Here is a 16,314-nt window from a genome sequence, read left to right on the forward strand (position 1 = left end):
GGGACGCTGATCGCAGATGAGAGGTCATCTTGCAGCGTCACCCAAGACAACCTGCCCTGTGACGTCCCAGGTGCATGACCTTGCCGGGAGTGCTGCCCTCAGAGCTGGCTGTGCCCGGTTCGTGCCAGTCCACGGCTACAGTCCAACTGGGGTGCACTTCCAGGCCAGGAAGCTCTTCAGCCTGGCAGGAAATGTCCACTGCAGTGGTCCTGAGGGTAGGCACGGACCTATAGATGCCATCGACCTACACACACAATGTTCTCAGTCCACTGTGGGGGCTCCGAGATCTCCCAGCCCAGGGTAACACCCCAGATTTTTGTTGTGAAATTCTCACTTAAACCAAAATGAGGGGAGATTAACTGACTAAACACAAGCACAAACCCGTGCCCACTCTTTCATGTTCTGGCCTGTCCAGGATCCTGGGAGGAGCCTCAAGTGGGCCCAGGGAAGGAAGAGCCACCAGGAGGGCGCCTGGGAGACCAGACTGCTCTAGGTCCAGGTCAGCGTCTGCGGTGGGGCTCCAGGTTGAGGAATCCCACTCTCCGCTTTGGACAGGAGCCCAGGAAATGCACCGCATGTGGAGGCCCGGACTCCCTGGGAAGGCGGGGAAGGGACCTGGCCGAGAGGATGCGGCTTGCCCCGAGGAAGGGCTGAGCAACAGCAGCGGGCAGCACCGATGCCAGGCACACCCTGTCACTCAAGAGCCAGCCTGCCTGGGGCACACCACGACTCTAACCAGGCCCAGCGGCCGTTGGGAGGAGGCTTCTCCCTGCCTCAGTTTCCCCCTCTGTAAGCCAGGTGTAGTAATAGACCCGGCCTCACAGGAGTGTGGAGCTTTCCCAAGGCACTTTTCAGAGGACTTTTCAGCAGCCACTATGCACTTCCTTCCTTGTGCATTGCCCCCAGAGGCTGACTTCTTCCCCAGAGTCACTCAGCTCATTCGTGACCAAGCTGGGGTTCAGGCTAATCTTATCTTTGGTGCGGGAAGTTTATGGTCTGTGGCGGGAAGTTTCCAACGTTTTGAGACACCGGAGTCTTCCTCATCAGTGTTCCAGGGCCTCACCCAAGGTCACTGTGTCACTGGTAACATTCCGTGTGGCTCTTCCTATCATACGTGGGGCAAGCAAAACGATCTAGAGCAGTGGTTCTCACCTTCCTCATGCAGCCACCATTTAATTGCAGTTCCTCATGCTGTGGGGACCCCCAACCACAAAATTATTTTCCTTGCTACTTCACTGTCATTTTGCTACTGTTATGAATCGGGACCCCTGTGAAAGGGTCATTCGACCCCCAAAGGGGTCTCGACCCCCAGGTGGAGAACCACTGCCCTAGACCTTGCTGCTCCTCCACCTCCCGCACCCATGGACTGAGTAGTGATGTTTTATTTTTTTAGCTTTCCCCTGTTCCAGTTTGACTGGCGAGCAAACCTGCAAGTACCCTAGAGAGGTAGAGCTGACAGGGGTGCAGTGCTGCCCCTCGGAGAGCCCGACTTTGTGACTGGGCTCCCAGCAGCAGGGGCCTCCTTCAGTCCACCTGTGCTGTGTCCTCGCGCACGGTAGCGCCAGGCACTGTAAATGGGAGGGCATCTGCACCACAGCACTTGGTGCAAGCGGGGTTTTGCAGGCACCTTGAAGTAGCTCAGGAGGCCACAGGAGTGACTCGTCTAGACGTCTTGGAGCCAGTGCAGAGGGACTTTAAGCTGTGAGCAAAAGCTGTGCGTGAGGGTTGTGGGTGCAGCGGTCCTGCCCTGCCCCAGGCTCCCAGGCCGGCGTCCCTGGCTCCCTGTGGGGCATCTGACTGCCGTGAGCTCCCTGTCCAGCCAGTGTGTCAGTGAGACAATAGGCCTTTTCCCTCGTCTCTTGACAAACTGGGTTTGTGAGAGCCCCCTGCACTGCTGTCAGCTGAGAAGCCCAGGGCACAGAGACCATGCCCAGCCTGCCCTCATGGGCCCCCTTTGGGCCACTTGGATTTGGGGCTCAAGTCAAACAGGTCAGCAGCAAGTGCTCACACACATTCACACACCAACACAGTCTTCATTCTCCACATGCGGCTTTTTTTGGGGGGTGAGGTGGGCAGAGCATGTGTACTGACCACTTGTTCTTCCCAGCCAGGCTGCCCACTCATGAGCCTTCATGCAGGAAGGGCTCAGAAGAGGCGTACCAGGGACATGCCATGCCTGCCCTCTGTCGGGTCAGGCCCTGGCTTTGCAGACAGACCACTCAGATTCAAACCACTTCCTAGCTGTGTCACCTGGGACCAGGTGCTTCTCAATTCCTACATCTCCAGAATGGGAATGACGACACTACTTGTCTTAGAGGCTTGTGTGTGGATGAATGAAGAGCCCTGCCCGGCCCAGTGTTTGCCAGGAGATGTTGGTTCATGTCACTCACCATCGTCATTGTACCATCATCCCCCACCAAGGCTCACACACCACCGAGCCTAACCCCACAGGTCCAAAGCAAGGTCACTGTTGGGCCAGTGCAGTCCTAAGTCCCCCAACTGCTTCCCAGGAAAGGATCTGGCGGTGACCTGCCAGGCTGAGGCACTCATGATCATGACACACTGGGCGCCCTGCTGTAGACCCTAGGGGCACACTCGAAGGGGCAATTCCCTGTACCCCCCCCCACCTGCTGTGGGAGGAGCCTGGCTATGAGAGGAGCCTTTCCAACCCTAGGCTGCTGGCCCAAGAGAAGGCCCACAAGCCAGCGGGAAAAAGGGAAGACGCAGGAGCTTGGCTGTCCAAGAAATTGTCCGAGAGGAAGAGAATGTGGAGGAGCCACGTGGCTTGGGGGGGTCTGGGACTACCCCAAACTGAGATGCTTGTAAGAGCCACAAGAAATGGGGGCAGTCTCCTTAATGCTATATTGATTACATCTTGAGAAGGAGGCTCTGTGGAGCTAACAAAAAGCCATCCATAATTTTACCGGTTTCTGCGTCACTTGGTGACTAGGAAACAAAGTGGACACATGGATTGCCCGATGTTCCTGTTAGATAGTGAGCAGGAGCTGGCGCTGGCCACCCCACCTTCTGTGTGCCTCTCATGCAGCCCGGGGCGGGGACTCGGCTGGGAAGAGCACACGCTCTGGTCTTCTAGCCTCCTGGGAAGCGGAAGTGCCCACTCTCACCCCTGAAATGAGCACCATGGGGCTCATCAAACCAGATTAAATAGCAATTCTGCCTGGCAATTAGCAGGCTCAGAGTCGGGCCCTTTAGGAATTCACATCAGATGTGCTTCAGAGGGGCTGCCGGCAAGCAGGGGGTGCACAGTCACCAGGACCTGAGCCCATGAATAATGGAGCAGCCTGGGAGTCCCAGGACGAGGAGCCACCTGGAAGGTCTGCCGGGAGCACAGCCCCCAGGCTGCAATGTCATGTAACCATGACCCTTGGGCCAGTGGGGTACCCCACCCCTGAAGACTCCAGCCTCTGCCTCAGGTAGAGTGCCGGTGTCACAGTTTCCTGGGCTGCACACCAGGCCCACTGGCTGCCGAGCAGCCCGGGCCAGGGCTCCCACTAGGGCAGAAATACATTTGACTCAGTTTCAGTTGTACCCCCTTAGAAATGCCACATTCGCCCCTCACTCACAGGAGTGACACCAGTAGCCATGGAGGCCAGACTGCCATGTATTCTGGATTTGTCAGTGGTGAACAGCTGCCAGCACCCAGTAAATGTACTTCTACTTCTGCTGCCTGGTGAGGGGCCTGTTGGGGGCGCAGGGCTGTGACCAAGCCCTCCCCCTTACCTGTGGACCCGGGTCTCTGCTGTTTGTCAGTCATCCGGTTGCCAGGCTGTTGACCGAGTCATGGGGCCCTGTGTGGGACAGGAGAACTATGTATGCTCTGTAGGATTGTCAAGGACTAATTTATCCAAACTAGATCGCCTGACCTTTTCCCCAAAGCACCTGTAGGGGTCATGAGCCCCCAAGCATTCCCTCAACCGCCGAGCACACTGACTGCACTACCCAGGGACTCCCTGGGCAAGTGGGATCTGGGTGTGTGAGCATCTCAGTGACCCAGGCTTTCCCCTGCCCAGGCCACGCTCCAGAAAACCAAACTCCACGCCATCGAGTCATTTCCGACTTATAGCAACCCCATAGGACAAGGTAGACTGTCCCTGTGGGGTTCTGAGACTACAGGAGTAGGAAGCTTCCTCATTTTCCCTGCGAGCAGCTGGTGGTTTCAAACTGCTGACCTTGTGCTTAGCAGCCCGTCAAGTAACCACTACACCACCAAACGCCTCGAGCCAGGCACTGCTGGCCAAATGAAAGTGGGCATTGATGGGCGCCTCGCAGACCGACGCCTCCCACCAACTATAGTGATCACTCTAACCAAGCAGGAGGCACCACACTCGGTAGAATTGGTGGCCAGTCCTGCTTTGAGCCCTTGGGCCAGGGGGAGTGGTCTGCTGCACCCCAGCCCCAGTCCTCAGGCAGGCAGGTGGAACAGGTATACAGTTGGAGGACACAGGGCCTGAGGGGCACAGTGAGCTTGAACTGGCTCTCCTCCTGGTCTTGCCCACAGCACTGAGAGGGCCCCGGTGACCCTGCACCTCGATGGCATTGTACAGGTCCTGAACTGCCACCTCCGTGACATGGCCATCGGGATGATGACCAGGATCGCCGTCCTGAAGTGGCTCTACCACCTCTACATCAAGACCCCCCGGAAGGTGAGCGCCCAGCCAGCGGGAGGGAGGGAGGTGGTGGTGCTGGCCGGGTGAGGGGCACTCACAGCTGCCCTGCTCCTTCCTCTGCCACAGATGTTCCGCCACACGGACAGCCTCTTCCCCATCCTGCTGCAGACGCTCTCGGACGAGTCTGATGAGGTACGCCCACGTGCCGGCTGCCCTCGCAGGGACGGGTGGGGACGCAGGGCTCGGAGGCGCGTGCTTTGTTCTCATGCTGCAGCAGCACCAGGCGTGTGCCCTGCTCTGCGTCACTGTCACGTGTTTAGACCCCCAGCTTGGGGAGTCAGGGCTTCTGAAAGGGGCCTGGCAGGGCTGTGGTGAGGATTTGGGTCCTGCAAGGTGGCCGAGGACCTGCGAGAGCACTGCCCTTCTAGTGGCCTCTCTGCCTCAGGCTGCGTGTCAGTCACCTGTCCCATCTGTTGGTGGCAGCACATGGGACCATGGGAATGAGTAACCGTGTGAAATGCTAGACCTGGCCGTGCTGGGCACCCAGGGAGAACTGGCCCTTTTGACTACTTCTTTGGAAGTAGACCTTTAGCTTTTGCCTCAAGAACTGCTGGTGCACATGGCAGAGGCTGGCCCAAACCCCAGGTGGTATAAGTGGCACCTTTCAGAGGTCCTGGGAGGCCAGTCCAGAAGGGGCGGCAAACCCAAGGTGCACGCCCGCCCACCAGTGCTCCTTCCCACTGAGCTGGAGTGGGGCTGTTCTCAGTGGGGGGCCTGCAGCAGGCACTTCCTCCTCCACAGCAGTTCCTCCACCTTCCCTGAGCCATCAGCTTGGGTGGGCTCCCCAGGCAGCTGCCTGGAGCTTTTCTGCTGGGCTGTGTAGGGTGGATTCAGAAGCAGAAAGACATCAACCTGTAGGCCCTCCCAGAAAAATCCAAGACAGGTGATCTATGGCTGGGTCCTTGACACCCCACCCCCCCCACACACCAACCCATCCTCTCCACCCCTCCTTCCCACCCCCCACCAGTACCGGCCCAGGTGGACTGGCCCAATTCTGGCCTGATGCATTGCTCACTCAGGGCCCTCATTTCAATACGAAAGGAGAAGAGCTCAGCGGATCGGCTTCCTCCTGCAGCCTTGGCTGGAAGCTGCTGAGCTTTCAGTCCTTTAAATTGAGTCGGTTAATCCCGTCCATCCGGCCTGGGCATCTGCGTGTGCACTCAGAATAGTTGAGACACGGCCCATCAAGCAGCTCTGTTCAGGCTTCAGCCTGAAAACCGATTTGCTGAGGTGCCAAATGTTGCCAGGGCTCGGGATTGAAGCCACTCAGTCCCCCGAGGGAAGATCCCTTGCTTCTGGCTCTAGGGAAGGGGCTTAGGATCTGGCCCTAGGGTGAGTCCTGCCTCTTTCACCCAGAATCACATCCCCGAGGGTCCCCTGTGCCCTCCGCAGTGGGGCACAGTCAGGAACTAGTGGGCACCTTCTCCTGGAGCTCCTCCCACGTCAGGGTCAGAGTGCGCTGGTCAGGCCCACTCACCCAAACCGGCTCCGCAGCCCAGCTGTCCTTGAGAAGGAGTCTCGTGTGTGTGTGTGTGTGTGTGTGTGTGTGTGTGTGTGTGTGTCTCTCAAAGACTAAGGCGTGGTGTTTTTAGTCACTTCACATGCATGCAAAAGCTGGACGAGGGGTAAGGGAGAGCTGAGCGGAAAGGCCACCTTTGAAGAAAGGTGTTGGCAGAGAATATCACATATTCTGGGGACTGCCAGACGAAGTCACAGATCTGCCTTAGAAGGAGGACAGCCAGGATGCTCCTAGAAGTGAGGGTGGCGAGACTCCGTCTCATCTTCTTCAGGCACATGCTCTGGAAGGAGAACCCTGCAAACCCTGGAGAGAAACCTGTGCCTGGTCACACGGGGGGTCAGTGGACACTGGTGCAGCAACTGCAGCAGGTGGTTTAGGCCTGGGCACCAGCAGCATTCTGCTGGACACAGGCTTACTGCCAACTGGATGGCACTTACGTTGTTGTGTGGGGTGGGGATAAGCTCTCTGCCCCGCTGCCCTTTGTGTAGATTTCCTCCTGATTTATAGAGGCTCTTGGCATATCTGAGCCATTCACAGTGGTCCTGTACTTTCCCCTCCCAGGGAGGGGTGACAGTGCAGCCTCCCACTCCGCCCCTTGGTGACAGCCATGTCCTCAGGGGACGGGCTGTGCCCAGGGTTACTGATGCAAGAGCAAGGGGACCACACGCTCCCTCACTGCCACGGTCCGCACTCCCTCGGGTACGGGGCTCCCTGGAGTGACGTGCCCTCCACTGTTCGTTGGGCTCCTGGCGGTCTCTGTTGTCCCGCTTGTCTTGTTACCCCAGACGAATGGCTTTCTCCGCAGGGCACCTGGTCCTGGCAAACATCATCCCAACCACTTCATTTGGAAATCCCTTTTGTGAAGAAGAGTTTTCTGGTGTCGCATGAATAGTCTCCGCACAGGAGTGAAACCCCACCCCACCCCACCCTTCCCTAGAGATCCGGTGACTGGGCTTTAAGTGACAATGGGACCCTGCTTTAAGCGGCATGGCACATAGGGACCCTGCTCGGATGCCCTCTGTCCCCAGCCACTCTGGCCAGGCCCACTGTGGACAGCCTCGGGGGTGGGGGGGTCTCCACGTTCCTCACAATGCCACCAGCCTGGGAGAAACCTCAGTATGACACACAGACACACACCCCCCCCACACACACACACAGGCACAACAGCCTCCCAGGCAGCATTGCCCGTTCTCAGGGTGGCCCTGTCCTGGAAAACACCTAGGTGGGTCGGATAGCCGTCAGACGGAGGCTTGAGTCCCAGCTCTGAGCTGCCTCGGCAGGACTGGAACAAGGAATGGAGCCTCTGAATCTGGGGAATGGGGGTGACCGCGTCAGCAACTACCCCATGGCTCATTGACATAGAAACAAGCAAAGTCCCAGCACAGCATAGCCCACAGCCTCAGCCGGAGAGCAGGGCTGCCGTGGGCTCCCCCAACCAGAGCTGGCTGTGTCCGCGCACAGAGGCCAGCTTGCTCTCCTTCAGCAAGGCCGTAGGGGCTTCGCTGTAGGCCTTCATTTGTCTCGGTTTTGGGTGATTTTGTTGTGCCCGTTCCTGGCACCGTGTGCTCCCTGGGAGACTAGTCCTAAGCCAGCCTCACAGGTGTGCTACGTGGCTCTGCCGAAAGCCCGAGGTGAGAAGCCCTGGGTCAGCACAAGCCCGACCCTGGAAACTCGCGGCAAACTCCAGCTTCTCAGATGCCGCTCAGGATGTCTGTCCAAGGGTCCGCGCCTGTCCTGTCGGCAGGAAGCACAGCCCGCCTGCCCGAGTCCTTACGTCTCTGCAGTAAGGACTGCGTCTGCCCCCTGCCCCACAGGCAGAAGGTCTTCTGGCCCACCCCTGGGTCAGGATCCTCTACAGCAGCAGTTCTCAACCTGGGGGTCCAAGGACCCTTTCACAGGGGTCGCCTAAGGCCATATTTCCGATGGTCTTAGGATCGGAGACACCGCCCCTCTCTCCGTCTCCAGGCGGGTCCGCCCACACGCAGGGTCCCCACCACATGAGGAACTGTGTGAAAGGGTCGCAGCATGAGGAAGGTTGAGAACCGCTGCTCTACAAGGACCTGCCCAGGGCCCATTCTCTGCCACAGCTTCTCTCAGAGCACAACCTTTAGAGTCCATGCAGTGTGAGGGCCTGCTGGTGGGGGCTTCAGAGCCAGCTTCCCCGACACCTGGGCAGCCGGGCTGGCCTTACACTGTAGTAGGAGTCTCAGCCCCCACTAGGCCTTCCCTTCGCCTTCTCCCTCCTCCCTAGACTTCAGAGTAAGTGCACAGAGAAGTGACTGGCGGGAGTTGATGGCTTACATAACTTCGAGGGAGAGGCAGCAAAAGGTGAATGAGACTTGCCTTTCTAGGAATTGTTTTTTTTTTGTTTTTTTTTAACAATTTATTGGGGCTGATACAATTCTTTTCACAGTTCATACATATACATACATCAATTGTATAAAGCACATCTGTACAGTCTTTGCCCTAATCATTTTTTCTCTTTTCTTCTTTTACATTTTATTAGGGACTCCAACAACTCTTACCACAATCCATACATATACATACATCAATTGTATAAAGCACATCCATACATTCCCTGCCCCAATCATTCTCAAGGCATTTGCTCTCCACTTAAGCCCCTTGCATCAGGTCCTCTTTTTTTTCCCCCCTCCCTCCCCTTTCCCCCCTCCCTCATATGCCCTTGGTAATTTATACCTCGTTATTTTGTCATATCTTGCCCTATTCGGGGTCTCCCTTCCCCCCTTCTCTGCTGTCCCTCTCCCAGGGAAGAGGTCACATGTGGCTCCTTGTAATCAGTTCCCCCTTTCCAACCCACTCACCCTCCACTCTCCCAGCATCGTCCCTCACGCCCTTGGTCCTGAAGGTATCATCCACCCTGGATTCCCTGTACCTCCAACCCTCATATGTACCAGTGTACAGCCTCTGTCCTATCCAGCCCTGCAAGGTAGAATTCGGATCATGGTAGTTGGGGGGAGGAAGCATCCAGGATCTGGGGGAAAGCTGTGTTCTTCATCGATACTACCTCACACCCTAGTTAACCCATCTCCTCTCCTAAGCCCCTCTATGAGGGGATCTCCATTGGCCAACACTTGGGCCTTGGGTCTCCACTCTGCACTTCCCCCTTCATTTAATATAATATATATATATACACATACATATATACATATACACATACATACACACACTTATCTTTTTTTTTTTTTTTGCATGATGCCTTATATCTGGTCCCTTGGGCACCTCGTGATCGCACTGGCCGGTGTGCTTCTTCCATGTGGGCTTATTTGTTTCTGAGCGAGATGGCCGCTTGTTCACCTTCAAGCCTTTAAGACCCCAGACACTATCTCTTTTGATAGCCGGGCACCATCAGCTTTCTTCACCACATTTGCTTGTGCACCCATTTGTCTTCAGCGATCCTATCATGGAGGTGTGTAGTCTATGATATGATTTTTTGTTCTTTGATGCCTGGTAACTGATCCCTTTGGGACCACTCGATCACACAGGCTGGTATGTTCTTCCATGTGGACTTTGTTGCTTCTGAGCTAGATGGCCGCTTGTTTATCTTCAAGCCTTTAAGACCCCAGTCACTATCTCTTTTGATAGCCGGGCACCATCAGCTTTCTTCACCACATTTACTTGTTCACCCTCTAGGAATTGTTAACAGCATTCAAGGACCTCCATCACGGCAGTGAGGCGTTCCGGCTCGGGAGGCCATGAACTGCAGGAAGGACCAGGGCAACCAGACTCGGGGGGCAGGGCTGGGCCTCGGGAATGATTTGGAGCCATCTCAAAAGCCCTTCTCTCTCTCTCTTTAAATCATTTTATTGGGGGCTCGTACAGTTCATATCACAATCCATGTATCCATCCATTGTGTCAAGCACATTTGTGCATTTGTTGCCATCATCATTCTCAAAACATTTGCTTTCTGCTTGAGCCCTTGCTATCGGCTCCTCATTCCAAAGCCCTTCTCTTGATGTTGCCGGGTGATGATGAAGCCAGGCCCCGGCGGCCTGGGCTGAGTCTCCCATCTCTGTTGGGGGCTCACTGGTGCCTCTCAGAAGTCAGAACTCAGCCCTGCTCTCGACCCCTGCTGGACACAAGCTGCCATGCAGGACGTCATTTGGAGGGTGGGCTGTGGGGGTGAAGAGGGTCCTTTGCAAACGCAGACCTGAACAACTGAGAGGGGGGCCTCTTCCCAGGGAGCTCCCGGAACCAGGCTGAGCTGCCGGTGCAGGAAGGAGGAGGCCTGTTTTCCAGCCTGGGGGGCTAGCCTGGCCTGTGCTGAGATGAAGCCTGGCTAGTTCATGGTGGGGCGGGTGGGGGCTGACCCTCCAGGTACGAGAGCTGGTGCCCCCTTGGGTCCCTCTCCCTCCGCCATCGTAGCACCCAGAGCTTTTCCTTCCTCGGAGCCCTTGCTCAGGTCTGACCAGCCACCTGGGCCGGCCTCACCTTCCGCTCCAAAGGGATTTTGTAAGGATAAGGTACTGCCTCGGGCTCCCATCCAGGGGACGCCCCCACACCCTCGGGTGTGCTATGAAGAGGGGATTCCCAGGTGACTCGGGGGGCCCCGGGCAAGTTGTCCCTCAGGAGCTACCCCAGAGCCAAGGGCAGTGCTGGGGGAGGGGATTCAGGGAGGGGGACACCTGACAGAGCCAGCAGGGCTCTGTCTGCTGTCCTGACCAGTCTGCAGGCCCAGAGTGGCCCCAGTCTGAGGTGTGGGGACTCAGACCTGAGCAGGAGAGTTTAAGTCCCTGAAGGTCACACCACTGGAGCCTGAGTGGCAGTCAGGGCTGTCTGATTCCAGACCCCCTGAAACTCCACACAATGCCCCAGCTTTCTCCAGACGGGGCCCAGCTGGAACTGCTCCCCCCCACACACACACCCCACACATTGATGGCACTTTGTCTCTGGTGGTCTGCCAGCTCATTGAACCTTCTCCTGACTGGTTGACATCGACCTCAGTCCCCTCTTCCTCCCAAGATCCATGGACACCTCTGGCCCGCCCAGTGCCCCTCTAGGCCATGTTTTCAGAAGCTTCTGTACCCTCCTCCTCACTGGTCCTCACAAGAGGGACGGGGCCCTACTGGGCTCACCACGTGGGGAGCCATCACCCTGGCTCACTCAGACATCCCCGTGCCTCGGTCTCGCTCTCAGTGCTGGGCTGCAGAGTGTCCCGGCCCCTTCCCACTGTGAATCTGTGTGGTCCCGGTCTCCTCTCTCGGAATATTAATGCTGCCTGCTCAAAAGTGGACCGCCTTCCCTAAGGGGGCCTTGTGTTCTCCCCAGTGTTTATTTCACTCCCATTTTCATTCCATCCACTCTCCAAAACAAAGCACCATCACCACCTCCGTGCTGCTGGTATCTCTCTAACCAGTGAGAGGTGAGCGCTCAGCTCTAAGAACCAAGGCCCCCCCCCCACCCTCCCACCCCGGCCAGGACCCCCAACAGGGAAGGTGAGTCCAGGCAGCTCAGCCACACCCCCGAAGTCAGGAGCATGTGGTCCTTCTGCATTCCTCTTCTGGAGGACCCCCTTGGGGACATGTTCCCTCTGCCAGGGGGCTTCTGAGAGAGAGTGAGGGGCCCAGGAGGAGGAATGGGAAGCTCATTTCCCAGACCAGCCCGGAGTCCAGTCAGCCCTGGGCCTACCTCCTGGACACAGCCAGGCCCACCCTCTTGGCTGCTGCACCCCCACAGCCCAGCAGAGGACTCAGGGTCATCAGAAGCATCCTGGGGGGAAGACTGGTCTTCTTGCCAAGGAGATGGGCACAGCAGGGTGGCAGTCCCAGAACTTCCCTTCTTCCTTGATGGTTCAGTGTCTCCACCAGCACCAGGTGACTCCCTGAGACCCACTGCAGCTTTGCAGGGTTCCAGAGTGGGAAGCCAGGCTGGATACTGGAGGTTAATCTCATCTGTCTGGACAGATGCGTACGTAAAGACCAAAGCTTAGGTGCCCTCACTGTTCAACCAGCTGGATGGGGGGGGGGGGCTGGGGACCTGTTGCCTGAGCCCAACCTCCCCCACCCCCACCCCATGAAGGGAGAGGCTGGCACTGAGAAGGGAGGAAGACAGTGAAGCTTACTTTCCCAAGGTCAGGTCCATCTGTGGCAGAAGGGGTTGCATACCCAAGAAGCATTCATCTGTGGAGGCCCCAAGTCACGGCCATTGGAGTGAGGGCTGCCAGCACAATCCCTGTTGTTGTCGCTCTTAGGGGCCATCAGGTTGGATCCAACTCAGAGTGACCCTGTGTTCAGTCGAAACGCTGCCCGGTCCTGCACCAGCCTCACACTCGTCATTGTGTCTGAGCCCAGTGTTGCATCCTTCTTAGAGGTCTACTTCTGTCACAGTCCCTCCACTTTACCAAGCTCGAGGTCCTTTAACTTGTCAAAAGTGCGAGAGAGAAATCTTCCCATCTCGCTTCTGAGAAGCATTCTGGCTGGACTTCTTCTAAGACAGAGTTGTCGGTTCTTTTGGCAGTCCATGGTACTTCGAACATTTTTCACCAGCACCAGAGTTGAAATTCATTGATTCTTCTCTGGTCTTTCTTATTCCATGTCCAACTTTCACATCCATGGGAGGCATTTGAAAACACCAGGGCTTAGTCAGCCACACCTTAGTCTTCAAAATAACATCCTTGCTCTTCAGCTCTTTAAAAGAGGTCTTGTACAGATTTGTCCAATGCAAATACATGGTTTGATTTCATGACTGCTGCTTCTGTGAGCATTGATGGATTCCTTGACAACTTCAATCTTCTATTTAAACATTAACATCTATTAGTCCAGTTGTGAAGATTTCCATTTTCTTGACATTGAGTTGCACTCAGGCTGAACCACTGAGGGCTGCAGTCCTTGATCTTCATCAGCAAGTGCTTCAAGTCCTCCCTTTCAGCAAGCAAGGTTGTGTCATCTGCATATCACAGGTTGTTATAAACCTTCCTCCAGTCCTGATGCTTCATTCTTCTTCAGGTCGTCCAGCTTCTCAGATTATTTGCTCAACATACAGATGCAGTAAAATACGGGAAAGGACACAGCCTTTATGCACATCTCACCAGATTTTAAACCATGCGGTATGCCCTTATTCTGTTCGTAAAGCTGTCTCGTGGCCCATGTAGCACAATGAAGTGTCCTGGAATTCCCATTCTTCTCAAGGTTATCCATAGTTTGTTAGGATCCACATAGCCAAAAACCTCTGCAGAGTCGAGAAAATACAAGGAAACATCCTCCTGCTTTTAGCCAAGCTCCATCTGAGGTCAACAGTGGTATCCCTTGTGCCACACCCTCTCCTGAGTCCAGCCTGAGTGTCTGGCAGCTCTCTCAATGTAATACTGAAACTGCTCAAGCAGTCGTCAACATTTTACTTGCATGTGATATTAACGACATGCAATAATTTCCACACCTTCGGATCTCTTCCAGTTGGTTAGCCAAGAAGCTCTCTTTCCACATTTCTTACATACGTGAGTGAATGCTCCAGGAGCTTTTGAGACAGCTCAGTTGGTATTCCATCAATGCCTGGGGCCTTGTTTTTCACTAATGCCTTTCGTGCAGGGTGGACTTCTGCCTTCGGTACCATTGGTTCTTGACCATCGTCTACCTCTTGAAATGGTTAAATGGCGACGCCCAGCTCCTGCCGCTCGTGACACTGTACATTCCCCCCATCTTCTTGTGATGCTCCCCGTGTCTTTCAACTTTGTGCCATAGAACCCGGCTAGACTGCAACATGAGGCTTGAGTGGTTTCCTCTAGTTCTTTCAGCTTGGCTGTGCTGGGCATATTCTGTCTTTCTGGTTTTCTGCATGTTTATTTTCTCCAGTTGCTCTTTGAAACTTTATGTTCAGTTCTTTCATGTGTCATCTTTTTCTGTTTGCGCTCTCCATTCTGTGACCAAGAGCAAGTTTCATAGTCTTCTGATAGCCGCTCGGATCCTCTTCCCTGTCTTTTTAATGACCTTTTGCTGTCTTCATGTCTGCCATTCTTGGTGTCCTCCCAGAGCTCCTCGGTCTTCTGTCACCGCGTCCAGTGAGTCTAACCTCTCACAGGTGAGAGATGCTCAGTGTCCTATGTGGGCTCTCACAGACTTGTTTTAATGTTCAGCTTCCGCTTCCGTGTGAGTATTGAATGCTCTCCTGTGAGTCTATTCCATGGTCAGCTCTGGTGTCCTCTTGGCTCCTGGTGTTGAGCTTCTCAACCGTCTCTTCCCACAGATGTAGTCAGTTTGATTCTTGTGTATTCCACCTGGTAAAGTTCATGTGCATAGTTGCCCTTGATGTTGTTGAAAACGGCACTTGGAATGAAGAAGTCATTGGTCTTGCAAAATTCTACCATGAGATCTCCCATTTCACTTCTATCACTGAGACCATGTTTTCCACCCGTCTGTTCTTCCTCTTTGTTTCGAACATTCGAATTCCCTATCACCAGTAGTTATCAGTGAATCTTAATTGCATATTTGATCAATTTCAGATGGAAAAGAATTTGCTTTTTTCATCACTGGCTCTACTGGTTGATGCATGTATTTGAATAACACTTGTATTGACCCGCTTTCCTGTATGCATGTAGATATTATCCTATCACAGCATTGTCCTCTTTGATAGATCTTGAAATGTCCTTTTTGACCATGACTGTGACACCATTCCTCCTTGACCCGGTCATTCCTGGCACAGTCAACCATGCGGCTGTCTGATTTCAGAGGGCTGACGTTAGCCAGCCCTTTCTCAGCACACGGGTGCCTACGATGGCTGTCGTTTTGTATTCTACTTAACTTTTGACAGCTCCCCGTTTTCTTAGATTCACATGTTATACATTCCAAGTGCCAATTGCAGCTGTTTTCTCTTACTTTGTGTCATGCCCCATCAGCAGATGAAGGTCCCCAAAGCTTTGCTTTATCCACATCCTTATGGCCAACACAACATTGGGAAGACAGATCTTCCTCAGTTGTGTCTGATGCCTCTTGGCCTGAGGGATTGGTCTTCTGGCACTACATTTAATGATGTTGTGATTCCTAAGGCTCTCAGTCTGCCTGACAAGGTTCCTGCCACTCAGAAGGTTTTCGGTGGAAATATTCCTCAGCGGGCAACAGCCTAGTCCTTCTGGAAGAAGTGGACAGCCTATCAGAATCCTCTGGAGCAGCGGTTCTCAACCTTCCTAATGCCAAGATCCTATAATACGCGTCCTCATGTTGTGGTGACTCCCCCACCATAAAATCAATCATTTTCATTGCTACTTCATAACTGTAATTTTGCTACTGTTTTGAATCCTCATGTAGATATCTGATATGTAGAATATATTTTCATTTTTACAAATTGAACATAGTTAAAGTCTAGTGATTAATCACAAGACAATATATAATTATATATTGTGAAATATTTGTGTTTTCCGATGGTCTTAGGCAACCCCTGTGAAAGGGTTGTTCAACCCTCACCCCCACCCCCCAAAGTGTCCGTGACCCACAGGTTGAGAACCGCTGCTCTGGTGCTTTTAAAAATACCCCCATTGGACCTCACCCTGTCCCTGGTGCCATCAAGTGGATTCTTACCCATAGCAACCCTGCAGGGCTGAGTAGGAACCAGACTGTGACTGTTACGGAAGCAGACGGCCCAGCTCTGTCCCACAGAGTCACGATTGGGCTGGCATTGCAGCCTTTGGGTTGGCAGCCCAGTGCTTAGCTGCCGTGCCCATGGGGCTCCTTTTTCTTCAGCCTTGCACCTTCCCGGTTTGTAACAAGCACATACCCGGTTTGAGCGCCGCCGCCAGCCAGGACCAGCATAGGGTCCTGTTAGTAGACCGCTTACTCTCAACCAGGAAAGGCCTCGGGGTGGGGGCCGTGTCAGGACCCCATTCTCAGCCTGCAGAAGCCACCGTTCCTGCCAGGCTCTGAGCTGGAGGTGCCCATTGCTGAAGCAGCTGGCTGTCCCCGACAGCTCTCTGCTGGCAGGCAGCATACAGGTCCGGGCCTGGCAGGAGTGTGGGTCAGCCCTGCACTACTGTGGCTGGGACTGTCCCCACACTAACAGAAGCTCAGTGCCAGATCTGTGCTGGCCCTTTAATCCTCACCGTGCCTTTTCAGATGGGTCTGTCGTTCCCATTTTACATGAGGACAGACAGGCCTAGAGAAGCTA

The 16,314-nt window shown here is 54.7% G+C and overlaps 1 protein-coding gene across 2 annotated transcripts in view; it reads left to right on the forward strand.

Annotated features, from left to right (window-relative positions):
* VAC14 (VAC14 component of PIKFYVE complex) overlaps positions 1–16,314 on the forward strand; it is an 86,691-nt gene that overhangs the window by 29,852 nt on the left and 40,525 nt on the right. For both annotated transcript variants that reach the window (XM_075537021.1, XM_075537022.1), the window contains exons 11-12: positions 4,520–4,664; positions 4,755–4,820. In XM_075537021.1, the coding sequence (XP_075393136.1) occupies positions 4,520–4,664; positions 4,755–4,820 (211 nt within the window). The remainder of the gene's footprint in view (positions 1–4,519; positions 4,665–4,754; positions 4,821–16,314) is intronic.

The sequence above is a fragment of the Tenrec ecaudatus genome, chromosome 18 (assembly GCF_050624435.1).
Source record: "Tenrec ecaudatus isolate mTenEca1 chromosome 18, mTenEca1.hap1, whole genome shotgun sequence".
In the NCBI taxonomy this organism is placed as follows: domain Eukaryota; kingdom Metazoa; phylum Chordata; class Mammalia; order Afrosoricida; family Tenrecidae; genus Tenrec; species Tenrec ecaudatus.